General features: G+C 36.6%; 1 protein-coding gene across 7 annotated transcripts in view; it reads right to left on the bottom strand.

Annotated features, from left to right (window-relative positions):
* The window catches only part of KLHL24 (kelch like family member 24), a 44684-nt gene that overhangs the window by 5024 nt on the left and 16961 nt on the right, over window positions 1-22699 (bottom strand). For 6 of the 7 annotated variants that reach the window (XM_034999677.1, XM_034999681.1, XM_034999680.1 and 3 more), the window contains 4 exons: window positions 13700-13884; window positions 12614-12732; window positions 8839-9027; window positions 7109-7297 (listed from right to left, as the gene is read on the bottom strand). In XM_034999677.1, coding sequence (XP_034855568.1) covers window positions 7109-7297; window positions 8839-9027; window positions 12614-12732; window positions 13700-13884 — 682 coding nt within the window. The remainder of the gene's footprint in view (window positions 1-7108; window positions 7298-8838; window positions 9028-12613; window positions 12733-13699; window positions 13885-22699) is intronic. The other variant, XM_034999683.1, reaches the window with a different exon arrangement.

Here is a 22699-nt window from a genome sequence, read left to right as displayed (position 1 = left end):
ATTAACTCTTGAAGGTAAGGGATTTGGTAGCAAACTGAAAAGTAAAATAAGACCTGCTTTAACAGACAAAGAAGTCATGAAATAAGCTCCCTTTTGCCTAACTCCTGCTCTATGTGTGAGTGCTAGATAATTGTGCATGAATGAAATGTTAAAATAAAATATATGTTATGATTGGGGCCCAGATGTAGGAGGTGAAGTGGGGGTAGTGGACTGAGAGAAGGGTTTTAACAACAGCAGTTGAACAAAAATATTTTCGGAGAGTGTGGCTTGCTTCTCCTATTACAGGGAGGTCCTTTATTACAGCAAGTGGCTATTACATGGCCAAGGTGTAGGAACATTAATCATTATGTGGGATTACCCACAAGTTGAATGAATGAATGAGAGGAAGACTTATAAACAAATTAACAAAGCACTGTTATAGGGGCTTGGCTGGGATATAGAAACGCCCCAAATAATATTTTAACTTTGTACACAATGGGATTCTTAGCTGAATTTTACTCTTTTCTGTCAATACATAATTACTATAAAAAACAAATATTCTTGCAAGGATGAGAGTGATCCTTCCAAGAAAGAAATGACACTAAAATTGTCTCCCTATTTCATGGATCTGGTTATGCTGCAGGTCAAATATTCTATTTACATTACTTTAATTTTTCAATTACTTTAATTCAGAAAGTTATTACATATTACTATCATCCTGTTTCTATATAACTAATAAGATAGGTTCTACCAATCAGTACAATAAACATTTTTACTTGACAAGATTTGCTGTGTATGTAGGGTTTTGCTCTTTTTTAAGATTTTATTTATTTATTTGAAAGAGAGAGAGCATGAGCAGGTGGAGGGGAGCAGAGGGAGAGGGAGAAGCAGACTCCTGGCTGAGCAGGGAACCTGACGTGGGGCTTGATCCCAGGACCCTGAGATCAGTGAAGGCAGAGGCTTAACAGACTGAGCCATCTAGGTGCCCCTAAGTTTTGCTCTTATAGAAGAAATTAAATCTTGGTAGACTTACATAAAAGAAGATAATATCTTCAGGTCTAAATTCGTGAGTACTTAAAAATACCTATATTAGAGTTTACACATACCCAGAATAACCTGGCCCATTATCATTAGTGAACGACAAACTTTTATCTAGAATATCACCCATGAATTGTACCAATTATGTGCCAAAGTACAACATTTTTCATCTAAAGCACAGGGAGCTCTTTCTATAAATTCTAAAAGTTCTGAATACAATAAAAAACAATATCATCCTCAGTTTTCATATAGAACCTAGCCTATAGTATTGAACCTTACGGTCACTTTAATGGTGATTCTTAAACTATATAATTACAGGATCTTATTACAATGTCATTTCAGGTCATTCCCTACTCCGCAGGAAGCCTGCTTCTCCCTCTCCCGCTCCCCCTGCTTGTGTTCCCTCTCTAGCTGTGTCTCTGTCAAATAAATAAATAAAATCTTAAAAAACAAAAACAAAAACAAAAAACAATGTCATTTCAGGTAATAATGCTCAGAAATAAATGAAGCAAGCAACCTTGAAATCAGTTATTCCTTCAGATCAGGAAATTACTTGTATCAGATATAGTAACTTATTTCACTCTATTAGAATCTCAAGAGTAATGACAGCTAGTAAGAAAAATAATTTATTGGGGCGCCTCAATGGCTCAGTTGGTAAGCATCTGCCTTCAGCTCAGGTCATGATCCCAGGGTTCTGGGCAGCAGAGAGCCTGCTTCTCCCTCTCCCTCTGCTGCTCCCTCTGCTTGTATGCTCTCTCTCTCTGTGTCAAATAAATAAAGTCTTAAAAAAAGAGAAAAATATTTTAATTCATGAAGTTTTTTTTTTTAAGATTTTATTTTATTTTTTTTTTAACATTTTTTTTTTAAAGATTTTTAAAATTTATTTATTAGAGAGAGAGAGAGTGAGAGTGCAAGAGGGGGTAGGGTTAGAGGGAGAAGCAGACTCCCCGCCAAGCAGGGAGCCCGATGTGGGACTCGATCCCGGGACTCCGGGATCATGACCTGAGCCGAAGGCAGTCGCTTAACCAACTGAGCCACCCAGGCGCCCAAGATTTTATTTTTTTAAGTAATCTCTACACCCAACCTGGGGCTCGAATTCACAACCCGGAGATCAAGAGTTGCATGCTCTCCTGACTGAGCCAGGCAGGTGCCCCAATACATGAAGTTTTAATGTTATTTTTCAAGACTGGAATGAAACAGATCCTAATATTAAAAAAAAAAACCCTCCCCTTAATTATTATTTTTTATAACGCTTAATGCTTAAATGTTAAAATTCCAACTTAGAGTCAGATTTTTTTCATTTATTATTCTAAACTTTAATGACATTTTAAATACCTGGGCTACTGAAGAGGGATTGAAAAAACTTCATCATGGACCTAAAAAAAAATTCCACAATTTTTCAAAGGATGTTCCTGACAAGAGTTAAAAAGCAAAATATGTTTAAAATAGCAAGTTGTGGCTTTTAGGAACTATGCAGAGTCAAGAGGCATGGAAATGGTAAGGGACAGAAAGAGAAAAAGGCTGCATTAGGTCCATTAGATCTGCAAAACGAAGAGCTCATTTTTTCAGCGTTTTTGTCACTTAATATTCTAAACATTTAAAAAAAGTTTGACTCAGGGGCGCCTGGGTGGCTCATTCATTAAACATCTGCCTTCAGCTCAGGTCATGATCCCAGGGTCCTGGGATCGAGCCCTGCATGGGGCTCCCTGCTCAGCAGGAAGCCTGCTTCTCCTTCTCCCACTCCCCCTGCTTATGTTCCCTCTCTCACTGTGTCTCTCTCTGTCAAATAAATAAAATCTTAAAAAAAAATAAAAATAAAAAAAGTTTGACTCAACTGTCTAATATGAAATTACAGTTGATTTTTCCTTTTTCATTGATTAGCATTAAATGGTAGGCAAACACAGATAGTTCAAAAATTACCAATCAATGCCTGGGTGGCTCAGTTGGTTAAGCGACTGCCTTCGGCTCAGGTCATGATCCTGGAGTCCCAGGATCGAGTCCCGCATCGGGCTCCCTGCTCGGCAGGGAGTCTGCTTCGTCCTCTGACCCTATCCCCTCTCAGGTGTTCTCTCTCTCTCATTCTCTCTCTCTCAAATAAATAAAATCTTTAAAAAAAAAAAAAATTACCAATCAATAACATTTACAAAGATATGAAGATTTTTAAAAAGATTTTATTTATTTATTTGACAGAGAGAGAGAGAAGACAGTACAAGCAGGGGGAGCATCAGAGGGAGAGGGAGAAGCAGGCTCTCTGCTGAGCAGGGAGCCCCACACGGGGCTTGATCCCAGAACCCTGGGATCATAACCTGAGCTGAAGGCAGATGCTTAACCAACTGAGCCTCCCAGGCACTCCTAACAAAGATATATACTTAGAGGTACTGGTAGTAAGAATGAACTGAGGAGAAAAGATAATCCCAGAAATCTCAGTGTTTTTTGTTTCAAGAGATTTGATGTAGAATATTTAATTTGGACTTCAATGATTTGTCTTTGTCATAATAGACTTAATATACTTTTTTTTAAAAAAGATTTTATTTATTTGACAGAGAGGAAGACCGCAAGAGAGGGAACATAAGCAGGGCGAGTGGGAGAGGGAGAAGCAGGCTTCCCGCTGAGCAGGGAGCCCAATGCAGGGCTCGATCCCAGGTTTATGACCCTGGGATCATGACCTGAGCCGAAGGGAGACGCTTAAGGACTGAGCCACCCAGGCACCCCGTGATTTAATATACTTCTGAGCTAAATGTTTTTTCTTTGAAATTTTCAAAGTCAGGGTTATTCATTAATTAGAAAAAATGTTCCATGTTTGTCCTGTTGTTTTTCCTTAGTTTTATCTCAATCATGTAGTTAGAAACATATTCACTGTATGCCCTGCATTATACTAGATGCTGGAAATTATCTTCCTAAATTATCATTTTCTATAGTATAGCCAAGTTCTGAATGAACAGTACTTCTTGGCAAAAATGCATTACACCTTATTTATTTTAAATATTTTATTTATTTATTTGACAGAGAGAGACATAGCGAGAGCAGGAACACTAGCAGGGGGAGTAGGAGAGGGAGAAGCAGGCCTCCCCCCAAGCAGGGAGCCTGATGTGGGGCTCAATCCCAGGACCCTGGGACCATGACCCGAGCCGAAGGCAGACGCCTAATGACTGAGTCACCCAGGCGCCCCTGCGTTACACTTTAAAATATTCACTATAAGCCAATAAAGATTAGCTTTGATTAAAAAATTTAGAAATTGGGGCATCTGGCTGGCTCAGTTGGTAGATATGACTCTTGATCTCAGGGTCAGGAGTCCAAGCCCCATGTTGGGGGTAGTTTACTTAAAAAAAATTTAGAAATAAGTGTAAACACTTGTCGCACAGGTGAATGTGACTATAATATGGGTTCTTATATGGTAGGGCACACCCTCACCTCTACAGACCTGGAGATTGTCCTTTCCAGGAAAGGCCACTGAACTAGAGAAATGTGAATCATTTTTACTTAAATGTGATACAAGAGGGATAGAAGATTATATTCCCTCTATACCATGAAGCTGAAGGTCTTATTATGTCCCTTTCATCAGTTGAGGCAATGTTACTTTGAATACATTACTAATTAGAGACTATACCTCAATGTCAAAAACTTTAGAAAAATGGTGTTACATTCAAACCCTACTCATTACCTTTACAGTCTATATCTCTTATGCATCTTGCATATAAGACTCTTAAAATTAGGTCCCTTGTTACTGCACTGTCTCATTTGTTAATTTATTCAATAAGTATTTACTGAGCACCAATTAATGCAAGATACATAGAAAATGAGTTAGAAAAAATAGTATTCTCAAGAAGATGGAATTCTGGTATGGAAATAAACATTTATACCCATAACAGAATATTATGACTGCCATAATAGAGGTGTAAGTGGAGTGACATATCAGAAAAGAAGATTAATCCTGAACAGGGAAACTTCAGTTTGTTCTAACTATAAAGTCATCCTTGAAAGAGTAGAATTACAAGTAGAGAGGGTAGAAAAGACATTAGAGTCTGAGAGGACATCATGAACCAAGGCAAGAACACATACGATCTATATAGCAAATGCAATTTTACAGACACTTAATATAATTGGGATAAAGTTGCAGAAAGTGAAGCTGAAAAGGCAAGCAGAGGTCAGACGACAGAAGGCCTAGAATGAAGTGGGGAAACTTGGATTTTATTCAGTATGTTTCCAATCAGAGGAGAGACATAATAAGATTTATGGGAAAATAACTAGTGGCAAAATGGGTGAGAGAAGACATTAAAGAACACTAATTAGAATCCTGTTTTTGTTTAGGGAAGAACTGATAAGAACTTGAACAAAAGCAGGAACCACAGGAATGGAAAAGAACAGGAAAAACTCTGAGGACAGAGAACTGATATAATGGATTCAAATTTAGGAGAAAGTGAGGAAAATCTAAGAAATTAAGTCTAGGTATGAAATAATAGAAAAACATATATTGGTCTCTGCCCCCAGTTCCTGATACAGAGCTCCTAAATCCCTTGGAATTTCCTGAGTTATCAATAGGAAAGTCTTTTGTTCTAATGAGGTGATTGTTGGTTGGCTCCTGGATGGGGGGGGCTGCTCACCAAAAGATCAAGCCATAATTAGAATCTTAAAATTTTCATCCCCACTCCCCATTCTCTGGAGAGGGGAAAGGGGCTGGAAATTACCTTAGTAACTACATGATGAAGCCTCCATAAAAATTCCCAAAATACAGGATGTGAACAGCTTCTGGGTTAGTGAACATATATCCCTGTGCTGGGAGGGTAGTGCACCTCAACTCCAGGACAGAAGCTCCTGTGCTTGGGACCCTCCGGGGCCTCACCCTATGTGCCACTTCATCTGTATCCTTTATGATATCCTTTATTATATAATAAACTGATAAACATAAGTATTTCCCTAAGTTCTGTGAGCTGGTCTAGCAAATAATTGAACCCAAGGAGGAGGCTGTGGGAATGTTAATTTATAGCCAGTCAGTCGAAAGTACTGGGGACAAGCTGGAACTAGCGTTTGGCATCTAAAGCAGTGGCAGTCTTGAACTGAGCCCTCAACTTGCGGAATCTGATGCTAACTCCAGGTAGAGAGTGTCAGAACTGAACTGTAAGACATTCAGCTGGAGATGGAGAACTGGTGGGAATAAATCCAGTATCTGGTGCCAGAAGTATTGTGAGTGTTAGTAAGGAAGCAACAGTTTTCCCATTCACTAGGGTTGTTTGGAAACAGAAAATGTAGGCTTGGGGAAGAAGGTGAATTCTGTTTTAAGTTTGATCTCTTAGGACATCATAAAAAATACCAAATAGGCAGTTGGAAATTTGAGTCTGGAGCACAAGAGAGAGGCTTTAATGAAGATAAAAGATTTGAAGTCATCAGAACTGGGCAATAAATGTGACCACTCAGGAATAAACTAGGAAGCAGGTAGGGGAAAGAGACTCAAGGAATGCCCATATTGAAGGGTTGACAGAAAAAATAAGAGAATATGGATGAGACTGAGGAGATTATTTGTAATGACCTCTGAGTAGAACTCTAGAGTAGTATATAGGTAGATCCAGATTTCCAGCATTAGAACCATCAAGCATGTTGGTGGTTGGAGGGAGGGTAGAGCCATGAATCAGAGGCTGAGAGAAGGCTTTTTGGGAGGCAGGGGGTGGAGGTGGAGTAGGGGTATAGGTAGTGTGCACGGATGAGGGAGACCTGAGCCCATCCATTTCTTTTATAATAAAAACCACAGAAGGAAAGAAAACCAGTTTGGGAGCATTTCTTCTCTTTCAAAATATGTAAGAGATAGGGATAAGGACAGGAGTAGATTCTGAAAGAGGTCAAGGGAAAAAAAACTACCAGCCCAAGTGCAACGGCTGCTTCACCATGGGATGGTACAAAATAAGTTATTTCAATGAAACAACTCCCTGAAATGAGTTCAAAACAGGCATACTATATGCTTTATGTGGCTTTAAAAATTATGAAATAATTCAAGCACACATGAAATACATTAACAGTGAAATTACAGTATATTTATAATGGCCACGTATTTGGACCCTCCTAGATTGATTTTTTCTTTTGGACTGTTTTATGTCATTACCTGTCGGCTGAATGTATTCTGTACATGCATCCAGTAATCTTCAACTGGATCATAACAATATATTGCCTTGGTCAGTCCACCAGCAACATATATCAAGTTGTTTAAGGATACGGCTGTTATACACCTCTTGGCAATTGGGATAGCTGCACGAAGTAGCCAAGAATTGGTTTCTGGATCATAAGATTGAACCTAGTAATACACAGAAATATTTTATTGAAATTTATAAACAAAAATGCAAATTTACTTAATAAAAAAGTCTACCAATACATAGAAACATGATTAAAAATTAAATCCCATTAACTACATCAATTAATTCACATTAATTCACATAATTAAGAAAGGTTAGCTTGATAGGGAAATGTCTGATTTATAAAATTCTCAAAAGAAATGCAAATTTATTACTATCAAACAGAATAGAGTAACAAACACAGGTTATTTCCAGGATGAATGGATACTACACTACCATGATAAGTTTTCTTTACTTACTTCCACTAAACTAACAGTCTAGATTTTTTTTTTTTAAGATTTATTTATTTTAGAGAGAGAAAGGAGGAGAGAATGCACGTTAGCGGGAGAAGAGGCAGAAACAGAGGGAGAGGGAGAGAGAGAAAATCTCAAGCAGACTCCCTGCTGAGCATGGAGCCCAATGTGCAGCTTGATTTCACAACCCTGAGATCATGACCTGAGCTGAAATCAAGAGTCGGACACTCAACCGACTGAGCCACCCAGGTGCCCCAACAGTCTAGATTTTTAAAAAACTGTGTCATATAGGATAACAATGCCTCAATCTGAATACAATTTCTTTATGCTTTTAGGAAGTCCTTTCTTCAAAAGAACACAAGTAAACTTCAATTTAGTATACTTTGAATTATCACAAATTCTGAATTCTAAAAATGTAACATTTGACCACATTATATTAAAGTTTAATTAAATAATTGATTGGGCACCTGGGTGGCTCAGTCGGTTAGGTGTCTAACTCTTGGTTTCAGCTCAGGTCATGATCTCAGGGCTGTGAGATGGAGCCCTGCATCAGGCTCTGTGCTCAGCACGGAGTCTGCTTGTACCTCTCCCTATGCTCCTCCCTATGTTCTCTCTCTTTCAAATAAATAAAATCTTTAGAAAAATAAATAATTGATTGACAAAATTCAGTTAACAATTGCTAAACAGGTTAGGCATCAGACAATTGTTTCCAGAATAACAGTATTTTCTGAGATGTCAGGAAGGAAATGTTCTTTTGTCCCAGGAATTCGATAAACTGTAGCAACTTTGAGCTGCCCTCTATTGACATTACAGGGGTTTCCTTTCCTCTTTTTTGTTCTAAAAAATACTTTTAAAGTATGCAGAAGATGACCCACTTGGAAGCAGTGTAGTTACTGTATCTTACCCTCTGCTAATTCACTTCCCAACTGTGTTTTTTGTCAGTAATTTTTTGATTCTATAGACTATAGCAGTAAAAGGTTTAAAACAATTTATTTAGTATAATATCCCAACGCTGAGATTAGTTTCATTTAAAAAAGATTAGGTAATGCTTTTTACAGAAAATTGGTAGATATATTAGGAGTTCACTTCAGTAACTTGAAACTCAGTGTTTTTCCCCCAAAGTATAAAGTACTAGACAATTTTTAAAAGGTTCCCTCACACTAAGGGACCTTGCTATCTATTTGATAAGCTTTGTGTATTCTTCTTCCCGTATACATCATCGGTAATTTCTGTAAGAGAACATGGCTTACCTTATCAGAACAAGTATTATCATCAGGTCCTCCACCAATCACAAACAATTTGCCTACACAGCTAGTCACGGCAGGAGAACTCACTGCTTCCTTAAGGGGAGCAACTTCAGTCCATCGATTTGAAAAGGAATCATAACATTCTACGCTGCTAAGTCTGTTTTGTCCATCATAGCCTCCAACAACATATACCTATATGCAAAATACATGGAAAAATCCTAATTGTCAAAAGTCTGAATTTTTAACTAGTTGGCTAAGGAGTTAAGGGATCTGTCCCCTTTAAAAAGCCCTTGATAACTATAATTGCAATAAATTTAGCTTAGTTTTTGAAACTTTTATTAGCACCTTCTCACCACCGAGCAGACTTTTTAGACATTTTTTTCATAATAGCACCCTCCAATGATGTTTTAATACCACAGATATATTGTATATCTGTTTATGTACTGTATGTATATCTGTGTGCTTTATATATGAAAGAGTATAATTTTTTCACCCCCAAGAACCAATCTTCACACCCTTAAGAGTGATACTGCTCGCACTGAGAATTACATGATTCTTTAATGCTCACACTCATGGATGATGAAAATGTTTGACTATTATAAAGTAATAAAGCTATAAAACTAAAATATTAGATAAGGAATACTAGACTGTAAGATCACTGAGGGCAGTGCCTATCTTGTTTTTCATTTTACTTATCTACTGTGCTTAGCAAAGTACCTGACACATAATGAACTCTATACTATATATTTCAAAGGGCTTCCACAATATGAGGAAGGCAGACAAATTAGTATCTTTATGTGACAGCTGAACTAATCAACAAGCCATTTATTAAATGACCTATATGCCGATAACCCATTTAGAATCATGAGATACACAAGAAACTTTAACATAAAAGAGTTTTTTCAGTTTAACATGCACAATTCCTTTATCAACAGTCATTATCAATTCTTCCCTCCATATCTAAATAACTATTAAGTCCCACTGAGTCTTCTTTCATAGCATCTCACATCTGTCCCCTCCTTTTGTTTCCCTTTGCCACTATCCTACTTCAGGATCCATACCATTTTAGACTTCTCAATTAATCTCCTGGTCTCCACTCTTGTGCTCCCTCAACCACAGATTCATCTTCCTAAAATACTTCATCAACTCCTTTTAATAGTTCAACAGCAGATGCCTAAGTGGTCAAGGCCAAACTTCATATACCGACATTCAAGTCTGTCCACAATTTATCTTTCTGTACTCCTCCAAATTTCTTGAGTAGCCAATGCTATTTTGTATTTCAATGTTGTACTTCTCATATTATGTTAAAATGATCTCTTGGTGGGTTTGTTCTCCAAACACTATGAAGTTCAGAGCGGTTAAGTAACTTACTCAAGGTCACCCAGCTGGAAGAGTATATGGAAACTGTGGCACAATGTAGCAATTAAGGGCATGGCTTTGAAGTCAGGAGAGGCAGGGTTCAATATCTAGCATTGCTATGAAATGTAAACCTTGGGCAGTTTACTTACCCTCTGAGAGTCAGTCTTTGTTTCCTTAATAAAAATGTACACAGTAATAGTACCTATCACATAATTTTGAGGATTAAACTTTTTACCATTCTCCTGCATGCATAAATTAAAAATATATGTTGTGGGCACCAAGATGAAAGGACTCTAGATTAAGAAAATCCTGAACATTGCTTTGCCCCAGCTTTATCACTTTCTGTGTAACCTTGGGCAAGTGACTGATCTCTTTGAATTAGGTTTCTTTATAAATTGAAAAAGTTACACGAAATTTTCTCTACGATTCCTTCCTACTCTCAGATTCTCTATTCCAAATCATCTTACCTAGGTTTTTTAAATAGAGACCATTTATAAATTTAAATACTTTTATAGGTTTGAATTCAGTTTATATTGTAATTTTTTTAGGGTAACAGTTTCCATGATGTGAGTACTTGCTATGTAAGGTAGGAAAGATTCCTTTCATGTCTTGATTTACTGCTTCTAAGTTTTAAGTAACTTCAAGACAAGTATACTAACATTTGTCAAATAAATTTGTGTTCACCAATCCATACATGATATTTGAGACATAAGTCATATGCATTTGCCTTTGTACTTCCAGGCTAAATAATTACAATTTTTTAAAAAGATCTCTTCTCTTTCCAACCCCTTGAATATCTTAGCTGTCCCTTTCAGTAGTATTTTATCATTCTTGAGGCATGGCTACCAAAACTATATATAATATAATAATTACTGGCAAACTAGTGATTTTGGAAAATATCCAAAAAGAATTAGTATTTTATTTAATTTTAATTTTTTTTTTTAGAATTAGTATTTTATTTCCATTACATCTATCCCAAGGTCCTCATTATTTCACTGACCTTGTTGACAGCAGCAGCAGAATAGACCAATATCCTTAGGAATTAACAGTAGCTTTCAAAACTGTGCTTTGAGAAACTCTAATATTCTGTAGTATAGAAATTTCTAGAAGCCTCTATGGGGAAACAGACCAGGGCTGATGAGAGGCTGATTGGGAAGGGTTCCTGCACCATCTCTGTTTCTATTAGAGCAGTTCTGTTTTCTCACTGGTTGCTCTAAAATGTCTCCGCGAGGGCCCAAGAGGCAACAATCTTTTTAGAAGGGGGTATCAGGGAACCAGTCAGAAATACATGTGCAAGCAAGTATGCTGCTTTTATTCAGACTGCTCATTAATTTATGGTAGCTTTGAAGGAGCTAAGAGAGATGGAGGCAAAGAAAAGCTAAAGAGCCCTTGGCATACTGCTGTATTTTTATCTATGTAATGGCTTTTTATATTAGATTTAACTTTTTTAACTTTAAAAAAGAAGGTGTGGCTGCTTTTAAAGTGTTTGGAAACCACTAGTCCACAAGTGTTTCTCAGGTTCCTAAGGACAGAGAATGGTTCAGGACCAACATACATTTATTTTTTTAAAGTAGGTTCCATGACCAGCATGGAACCCAACATGGGGCTTGAACCCTGAGGATGAAGACCTGAGCTGAGATCAAGAGTCGGACGCTTAACCAACTGAGCCACTCAAGCGCCCCCCAAATTATATATTTTTAAATATTTATTAGCTGCAGTCAATAATCAATTTTCTTTAAAATATATTGGTGAGGGCGCCTGGGTGGCTCAGTCGGTTAAGCGTCTGCCTTCGGCTCAGGTCATGATCTCAGGGTCCTGGGATCGAGTCCTGCATCGGGCTCCCTGCTCTATGGGGAGCCTGCTTCTCCCTCTCCTCCCCACTTGTGCTCTCTCTCTCACTATTTCTGTCTCTCTCTCTCAAATAAATAAAATCTAAAAATAAAAAATAAAAAATAAATAAAAAAATAAAATACATTGGTGAATTTATTTTAACACTATTTTAAATTTGTTTTGTCCCTAACTTGCATAAAGAAAAAAAATAACATCAGTCTAGATAAATATATCTCTGCCTGACTGCCGAAGTCAGTAAAGGGAAAACGATTGCTTGGATTAGACATTGGCCTGTTTTTGTACTTGATGTAACTCCTTTATTTTCCAATGCTTCTTAGGCATTCAGACTCCAATGGAGCATGAAAAGAGAAATGTGCTGCACTGCCACAAATTCCAAATTGGGAGAACAAAGTATCCATTCAAAAGTACAGTGTCAAATTGTTTATACCTTCAGTTTATCTATTGAGGTTAGAAATGGAAGGAAATACAATTTGAATCCAAGATACCCAGACAGTGAGATGAAGGATTCAACTGTGGTATTTATTTTGGAAATGTGCCAGCAATAGTAGTAAAAAGTGGTTTCTCTTACTTTACCAAGGAGGACAGCCATTTTGTGACGCCATCTGCCTTTATTTAGAGAAGCAACTCTGATCCAAATATTTAGCTGTGAGTTATAAATCCACACATCACGGCCATTGATTCTTCCACCTTTAAATGCAAAACAATGTACACACAATAATATGTATATCACCAAGGGATTTATGCTCAAGGCATAGATATATTATAACATGGGAGCTATTCATCCCGTCTAAGAATTTGTGAATTCAGTTCAATAAATGAAAAAGGACCGTCTTAGATCTTAATGGAAACAGTTCTACAGAGCAGATTTAAACTTTGCCGACTGTGATCTTCAGAATTATAGGCCCCAAATAATAAAATGCAGAATATGAATTTTACAAATGTGTAAGACTATTGATTTGAATCAGACATCAGAAGCACCCAAACAACAAAATTTTAAAAAGATTTTTAAAAAATCACCCATTTTTTTCAAAAGCATACCATTGTACAAAATAAAGTGTGTGTTGTTATATTGTTCAACATGTAGTAATAGAGTAACTCAAAAGCTGATAAAATTATTAACCAAATAACAGACTCAAAACCATTGATAATGTAGTTATACTTTGTATAAGTCTGTCATTTTATTGTCTCAGATTTTAGATGTAACATCACATAAAAGAAGTTCAAGTTAAGAATTTTAAGGGAAATCCTATTTCATAAACTTTGGGGAGAATTTCAGAAAACCTGGATGGACCAGAGATGCTTAATTAATTCTATGAGTAATTTTCACTTTGCATACTTCACTGTGTTCCTTAAAACAAAGCTAACAGGTAAAAGTTCTAAAAATTATACCATATCCTATATGCACTTGAGATCATTTAAAATTTGACAATTAAAGGCATTTTTCTGGTGGATCTTTTATAAATCATTCTGGATCATCTTGAGCCTGCTTTTAAGAGCAAAAAGTCATTCTCAGTTTTATTTGTTGTATAACAAATACTTTCTGCTGAAAGTGGGTATATTCACTTTCATATTTTCTCCTGAGACACTACTATTGTTTAAAACAGCCAAGCTGTGTTCAAATTAAAAGTAGCTACTGTAATAATTCTCTAATTACCTGAAACAAGAATGTCATTCCTTAGAGCACAGACTGCATACTCTGATTTGGTAAATTCTGGAAGCTTAGCCAAAGACTTCCATTCTCCTGTCACAGGATCATAGCACTCAGTGTATGGAAGATTAAATCCTCCAACCCGTTCACAGCCTCCAACGACAACTATCACCTCAGAATAGCCAGTAGACCTAAAATAATTATTATAAGAATGTATAAATAATAAAATACACTCAAGATTGTTGAAAACTCTAAAAACATACCATTAACATAAAGAAAGTAGAACATTATTATAAAGTAAACAGTTAAGTTTATTCTCTGAGCATGTGCCAAATAATACAGGCTGCCAATGACTTTGAGAACATTTGCAAGGGGTTTTAGTGACATCATTTTCCACAGAAAATTTCTATGGGTATTTTTTTTCTTTGAGTTTTGCCCTAAAAATTGTAAAGCAATCCAAAGATCCTACCTAACTCAACTGGAATCCTGGGAATAGTAAGGATGACTTTCAAATGCAGTTTTGCAGTAATTCAGATATGTATAACCATACTAAGGTAAGATAATATAGGAAAATAGTGATTTTTCATCAGATTGCTAGTTCTTTTTTTTTTAAGATTTTATTTATTTATTTATTTATTTATTTAAGAGAAAGAGAGCAAGAGCAGGAGGATGGGCAGAGGGGGAGGGACAAGCAGACTCCTGCTGAGCAGGGAGCCCAATGCAGGGGCTTGACCCCAAGACCCCGAGATCATGATCTGAGCTGAAGTCAGACGCTTACCATACTGAGCCACCCAAGCACCTCATATTGCTAGTTCTAAAAAAACTAATTCATAGTATAATCTAAGTACCCTTTAAAGGAGTGTATGTATTTGTTCGGAATCTATTTTTTAAAATAATTTTTTTAAGTTAAGTACATGAAAGTAATCCAAATCAAAACACCAAGCAGTCCTTAAAGTGTTAACAGAGTTTACAATAAAGAATGTTAAAGGAAAAAAAGCAAGACAAAAAATTGTACAGAAGGTCTGATCAATACTATGTAAAAACTGTGTCTGGAAAGAATATACCAAAGTGCTAATGATGGTTATCTCTGGATACTGCGGCTTCCTTCTTTCTATCAACACAAATTTTCAAAATGATAATGAACATGGACTATTTTTAGAGTGGAAAAAAAACAACATTTAGAGCACTAAGAGAATCCTAAGGTTTATGTTATCATGGACTTCTTTTATTTTATAGTTTAAATTTAAGATAGATACAGGAAAAACTAAAAGCTTATTCAAGTTCTTTGTTGTTATTCATAAGGCTCAATAGAAAGTTTGGAATTTTAAAATTATTTGGCTTTTATATTTTTTCACAAATATAACTGAAATGAAAAAGGTCCTGTAACTACATTTTATGGTTGTTACAATTTTGATCTCATGAAGCAAAATGCTAACAATCCCTCTTCTCTTAACTTAAATGTGGACGGAAAAAAGACCACATCAGAACACTGATTTGTAGTTTTAGTCAGTATGATGTTTCACAATTACACTAGAAAAAAAAAAAAACAAAATTAAGTAATACTGGTATGTCACTTTAACACAGATACTATTTCTAGCTGCATTTACTCATAGCTTTTTCAACTAATAATCATTCACCTGTTCCATGCCAGGCATACTTTTCCATTATAAAATCAGAAAAATATATTATAGAAAAGAATCCTATTCATAGATGTAATAAAAATTACTTTTAGGAACCCAGCAAATCATATAACCCTAATCTAGTATATAGTTAGACATTATCAGAAGGACTGAAATATTATCAATACTATTTTCCAAATAATTCTAAAATGAAACTATTAAAGTAAATACAGAATAACAGCAGATACTTGGTATAACTATTAACTTATCCTGCTTTCCATAAAAGTATCATTTCCTAAAATTATACTTTAAATACCTCTAAAACAAATCCATGTGATTTTCCTTACTTATTGATTGATCAAAACAAAAGTTGCTAAATACTGTCACTGGGGTTCAACCACCCCCAATTATTTTAATGTAAAATCAAGGTAACTATTATATATTATAGAATTGTGTTTTATACACTTTCCTTATAATATTTTATTTATTTTTTATTTATTTTTTTAAAGATTTTATTTATTTATTTGACAGAGAGAGACACAGCGAGAGAGGGAACACAAGCAGGGGGAATAGGAGAGGGAGAAACAGGCTTCCTGCGGAGCAGGGATCCTGATGTGGGGCTCGAACCCAAGATGCTGGGATCATGACGTGAGCCGAAGGCAGACGCTTAATGACTGAGCCACCCAGGCGCCCCTATTTTTTATTTTTTTTTAAGAGACAGAGAGCAGAAGTGGCATCACGGGTGGGGGGGTCAGAGAGAGAGAGAATCTTAAGCAGGATCCACACCCTGCATGGGGCTCAACGTGGGGTTCAATCTCAAACCCTGAGATCATGACCTAAGCCAAAATCAAGAGTCAGACACTTAACCAACTGAGCCACTCAGGTGTCCCAAAATATGATTTATTTTACAGTTTCTCTTTGCTTAAACTTGCTTGCTTTTTTCAAGACTTCTTAGCCTAATAAACATATATTGTCTCTTTTTATACCTTGGAATAAGAAGAGAAAATAGCACCAAAAACTAATGGCTAAAACAATTAGTCCCACTAAGTAAAGGATCATTTCAGTGTCTATGGAAATGTGTTTTTATCTGAAAGGATCAACAAACTAGTAGTTTTACCTGTACTGAAGGTCTTATTTGCAACCAAATGGCTCTTAACTTAATTAGAGACAAGTCTGGTGTTCCCATTAGAGACTGTTAATCCAGAAGTTATTTTTAGGGACGCCTGGGTGGCTCAGTCAGTTAAGTGGCTGACTCCTGGTCTTGGCTCAGGTCATGATCTCAGGGTTGTGGGATCAAGCCTGGCATCGTGCTCCCAACTCAGTGGGGAGTCCGCTTGAGTTCCTCTCCCTCTCCCCCTCTTCCTGCTTGTGTGAGGGCTCTCTCTCTAAAATAAATAAATTTTTTAAAAGTTATTTTTTATTTCTTGAGCTTGGAAAAATTTTTATCTAAGGCAGGGAGATGACTGCCTTAACGGAAGTAAGTTACTACAGCTGATAATGGCAACTGGAACAAAAAGGCAGTCAAGATGATAGTACAGGATGAATAAAAGTCTGGATACCCTATTCAACCTATTTTTTAGAGTGAACATTATTTTATTAATGCTTTAAAGTGAAAATCCTGATTCTGCTGTGATAAAATAACAAATATTTGCTGTTTTAGTATTAAATCTTACCATTTGTTCCTGGGAAAGTATGACAACTAAATTATCCTTTTTTTTACTATGGCAAATATTGTTTTTAAAAAATCATCATCCTCTTTTATCATGAATTTAAGAAAAGATCAAATTAAAAGATTACATTCTTTGATTTATGTGAAAGATAAAATAATTCTCTCCCTCTGCCCCTCCCCCTGCTCGTGCTCTCTCAAATAAATAAATTTAAAAAAGATTTTTTTTAACAGATTTTATTTATTTGACAGAGAGACACAGTGGGAGAGGCAACACAAGCAGGGGGAGTGGGAGAAGGAGAAGCAGGCTTCCCGTTGAGCAGGGAGCCCGATGAGGCACTTGATCCCAGGACCCTGTGATCACGACCTGAGCTGAAGGCAGACTTTTAACGACTGAGCCACCCAGGCGCCCCAAATTTAAAAAAAAATCTTAAAAAAAAAAAAAAAAAGAATCTCAAAAGGCAAAATACAGGACTTGTTGGGTGAAATAACAGACCTACTTATTATTAATGCCAAATATGCCAGAGATAGGCTAAACTAATTCTTACCAATAAAAGGAGTCACTGGAAATGGTTAATGGCTACTGGGAAGAATAACTGAACGTATTTAAAAAGCACAATAGGAAAGGCAGTGTTTACATATAGTAGGAAATTGGAAGAAAGAAGGGAATGATATTAGTAATATAATCTATTCATCATTCCAAGACTCAAAAATACCTGAAAACTGAGCTATCAAACAAAATAATTAACTAAAATAGAGATATGAGACTTAAAGCCCTAAAGAGACCACCTGGCTCTCTAGTCTGTAAGGTATGATAGTTACTAAACTCAATGTATTAATATATCTAAAGAAAGAACTATGTATCAAAAGAGGGACTGGTTAATCATAGAAGCAATAAGTAAATGAATGAAAAAGTAAATAATCACAAAGGCAAACATCTCCTGTGCCCATTCAAGGTCTTGTCTAAGGGAGAGAGAATCTTAGCTTAGCTAACTTGAACATTACTGGTTCTTTGGTAAGAATATTTTTATGGTGGGTGAGACTTCCTCAAGCTATACTAGCTGAGAGGACTCCTGTTCTAAAGATCTACTAACCCTCTTTGTTTGGATTCCATGCTTGCCAAACAACCTTTGAAAACTTTGGCTTCCCACTTAGTGATTTGTCCATAGTAAAAGAATATGCTAGGGGCGCCTGGGTGGCTCAGTCGTTAAGCGTCTGCCTTCGGCTCAGGTCATGATCCCAGGGTCCTGGGATCGAGCGCAACATCGGGCTCCCTGCTCCACGGGTGGCCTGCTTCTCCCTCTCCCACTCCCCTTGCTTGTGTTCCCTCTCTCGCTCTCTGTCAAATAAATAAATAAAATCTTAAAAAAAAAAAAAAAAAGAATATGCTGAACAGACTGGCTTAAAGATCTGTATGTGCCGATGTGGAATAACCTCCAAGATACTTATAAATGATAAAAACAAGGCACAGAACTGAGTGTATAAAAAAAAACAGGGAAGTATGTGTGTGTATATACATATACCTAGAATATGTACACACACAAAGAATATTTTTAAAGAGTTCAAAAAACTGGTTAACAGTGGTATCCTTTGGGGAGAACTGATCTATAAAGGATCAGGTGGATGGAGACTTACATGTATACTTTCATGAAAAATGTTTGAGTTAAAAATAAAAATGAGGGACACCTGGGAGGCTCAGTCGGTTAAGCGTCTGCCTTCGGCTCAGGTCATGATCCCAGGGTCCTGGGATCGAGCCCCACCTCAGGCTCCCTGCTTGGCGGGGAGCCTGCTTCTCCCTCTACCTGCTGCTCCCCCTGCTTGTGCTCTCTCTCTCTGTCAAATAAATAAATAAAATCTTTTTAAAAAATCTTAATCATTATCTTCATGTTTTTATTGGTTTGCAATAGGAATTTGAACTTTGTCTTCATTATGGACATAATTTTCTTTATGTAATAACTGATTGTTAGACAAGAGGTAGTAGAAAGTTTTTAGAAAAGTACTTAATTAACTAATTCCAACCTTAAAATGACAAGCTTATTAAATCTTAGCTATCTCTATTGCTCAATGGAATGTGGCGAAGAGCATCAATTTTTTCCATAGACATGAACAAACTATTCTTAAACTATTTGATATCAAGCATATCTGTCTTTCAAACCACATTTCCTATTCTGTAAAAGCAGAGCACAAATTTACAATGAATTTTGATTATTTTCTTCATGAAACCAGCAAAAATTTTTATTGTGCATTTTTGTGTATAATACTAGGTTATGTACTTTTCATATCTATTTCCAATCCTCACAATCTTACGAGGTGGTATTATGCTTATTTTACAGATGAGAAAATTGAGAGAAGTTAAAATGTTTTGCCTAAGGTCATGGTATTAACTATTTGTATAGAGCCAAATCCCAGTCCAGACCTGATTCTGAAGCCAGTACTCTGAACACATCATGATACTTGCACTTGTCATTTATTAAAAAGTAGTCATTATGTAGTAGTACAGAGATTTCAAGCTGCATCATATATATTAATAAAAAGACAACTATTCCTAAGTTTTACTCCTATGATTGGTCTCTACTGTTTTTTCTCCCGAGGGTTTACAACTGGTAGTGCAGATTACCAAAGCTTCTGTGCTCTTAGATTGGTCCTTATCCTCTTTTTAGGTACCCGTTATCATACTCTGTTTTTAATACAATGTATGTTGGAGTTTTCTTTCTTATTTCTTTCTTATTTAAGAGACATGTGGGTATATATAGGTAGAATATTCAGTATGGACTGAACTCTGGAGAACACTCCCTGAAGAAATCCTGGCTGATGTGAGGACTGTAACCTAACTGAACAATGGTGGAAACAGACTGTTATCACCCTAATCTGAGTTAATCTTTGCATCACTAATGGTGGGACCACCAGATATGCTGTGTCTCCTAATGTGATGCAATACAATATACACATTACCTAGGATGAACTCTAGCCAAAAATATTTAACTTGTCTCCATCAAGTGGAAGCTTGTTGAGCTAACTTCCAGTTTCCAGAAAACATAGCTAAATTCAGCTAAGTGACAGCATAAGGAAGCAACCTAATACAGAAGGTGGATATTTTCTGGACAACTTGCCCATCAACAAAATCATGAAAAAGAAACTGTTCTGGAATAAGAGACTTCATGGGAATAACCAGATGCAATGAGCGGTACTGGATCGGATCAAGGTTCATTAAAGAACAGTTTGGAAAAGACTGGGGAATATGAATACAGACTGGGTATTAGTTAATATGAAAGAAATATTAACTTCAAATGGGATGTTATTTAGCCTATGTTATTGTTTTAAAGAGATGCATCCTGAGGTAAAAATAAGCAAACAAATAAATCGGCTGAATGAATGGGTGAATAAATGAAAGAGAAAAGTCTGGGCTGGAGTTATAGGTTTGCTAGTCAATAGCATGTATGGTAATTAAAATCAAGAGAGTAGATGAGATCATCTAGGAAGATGTGATGTAAGGCAAAACAGAGAGGTGTGAACCGAGGGGATTATCAACATTTCAAAGGCCAGATTTAGAACCATCAAATGGAAAAAGAGCAGCTGGAGAAGAGGACCATGAGGAAAATGGTGTTCCAGAAGCTAATGGAGGAATTTCAAGAAAAAGTAAAGCAATTGATAAAGTCAAATCCTAAAGAGAAATCAAGGTGAATAAAGACTGAAAAGAGGCTAACAAATAACAAATAGAAGGTCAGTGATGACCTGAGAGGAGTTTCAGTCAAGTGACTGGAGGGGAAGTCAGAGGAGTGAACTGTAGTTGAAGTGAAGACATCACTCCTCTTTCAAAGAAGTTTGGAGTTTCTCAGAAAGATGAGAACCTGAAAAACAATACACATTGTTCAGATAATGAAATTCCTAGTGATTGGTATTAATATGCAGTAACAGGTAAGTGAAGGAATAGAAGGAACAGGAGGTGATGGTAGAGTTGTAACATAAAGGATTTCTCTTTATACTCCTTATACAATGGCTACATAAATATCTTCTATTATATTTACAATAGTCTGTAAACTCAATATAACTATGGTTTTTTTCCTACTTACCTCCTAAAGAAAGATGACATTGAAATCTTATATATAGATGTGTTTCACTGTATGAAATGGATTGATTCCCTTAAAAATTGGATATAAAATACATTTTTACAAATTAAATAATTAAGGGAATTGGAAAATTATCTATGTATTATCTAAGGCTAATTACCTTTAGACTGCAATCTGATTTCATTTACATCATATTTTTATAAATAATGTTAATAACAAATAACTTACTTGATTTTACAACATACAACCCTTGGTCCCTAATTCTAATCCTATGCGTATATAGGAGATATATGCTGGAAAGTTATTATTAGCCCTATTTGACCCAAAGCCATTCTGTCTGCTGTAAGGGGAGTCTCTTTGAAAAAATACACAATTTTCCCCTTGGAGGGATACTATGTGTCCAGAAAAGTTCTGAACAGTCCCAAAGCTGTTCAACATTCTTTTCAAGATTTTATTTATTTATTTGAGAGAGAGCAAGAGAGAGCAAGCAAGCAGGGGGAAGGGGCAGAGGGAGAAGCAGACTCCCCGCTGAGCAGGGAGCCTGATGTGGGACTCAATCCCAGGACCCTGAGATCATGACCTGAGCTGAAGGCAGAGCTTAACTGACTGAGCCACCCAAGCGCCCGCTGTTCAGCATTCTTAATCAATACATTTAAGAACCTTGGTCTTGGGCGCCTGGGTGGCTCAGATGGTTAAGTGTCTGCTTTCGGCTCAGGTCATGATCCCAGGGTCCTGGGATCGAGTCCCGCATTGGGCTCCCTGCTTAGCGGGAAGCCTGCTTCTCCCTCTGCTTCTCTCTCTCTCTTTCTCTCTCTGTGTCTCTCATGAATAAATAAATAAAATCTTAAAAAAAAAAAGAACCTTGGTCTTTCACATTTTTTTTTTTTTAAGATTTTATTTATTTGCGAGAGAGAGAATGAGAGACAGAGAGCATGAGAGGGAGGAGGGTCAGAGGGAGAAGCAGACTCCCCGCTGAGCAGGGAGCCCGACGCGGGACTCGATCCCGGAACTCCGGGATCATGACCTGAGCCGAAGGCAGTCGCTTAACCAACTGAGCCACCCAGGCGCCCCCTGGTCTTTCACATTTTTAAGCTCAGCCCATGTTTCTTAATAGTACTTAAAAAAAATAACGACTTAAAAATTAGTATATTTATATAATAAAATTCTATGTTTTTTGTTCCTTCTTAAAAAACTGAAAGGGTCAAATATACTTCTTTCTTACAAAGCAATTGTTACTTTTCACTAAATTCAGTTGACTTTGAAGAAAAAAATGTACTCTAACCCTAAATACAAAGAAGTATTAATTTTTTATAATAATAATTACCCAATATTGTATCCAATTTATAAAAAGTTCAGACTGTCAAGTACTGGGAGTCTTCTTTAAAGATTTATTTATTTGAGAGTGCACACATGCACGCACATGTGAGTGTACAAGTAGGGGGTGCAGAGGGAGAGGGAGAGAGAGTCTTAAGCAAACCCTGAGCTAAGAGAGGAGCCCCACTCGGGGCTTGATCTCAAGACCTTGATATAGGACCTGAGCTGAAACCAAGGATCGAACTCTTAACCAACCATGCCAAGCAGGCACCCCTGGGAGTTTTCTTAAGTGGGTCAAACCTACACTACACTATATAAATAATAATAGCTAATAATTTTT

Source organism: Mirounga leonina, unplaced genomic scaffold, assembly GCF_011800145.1.
Source record: "Mirounga leonina isolate KUSES-001 unplaced genomic scaffold, KU_Mleo_1.0 Mir_115, whole genome shotgun sequence".
Lineage (NCBI taxonomy): Eukaryota > Metazoa > Chordata > Mammalia > Carnivora > Phocidae > Mirounga > Mirounga leonina.
Note: the sequence above shows the minus strand (reverse complement) of the source record. Positions and strands in the feature narration are given on the sequence as shown.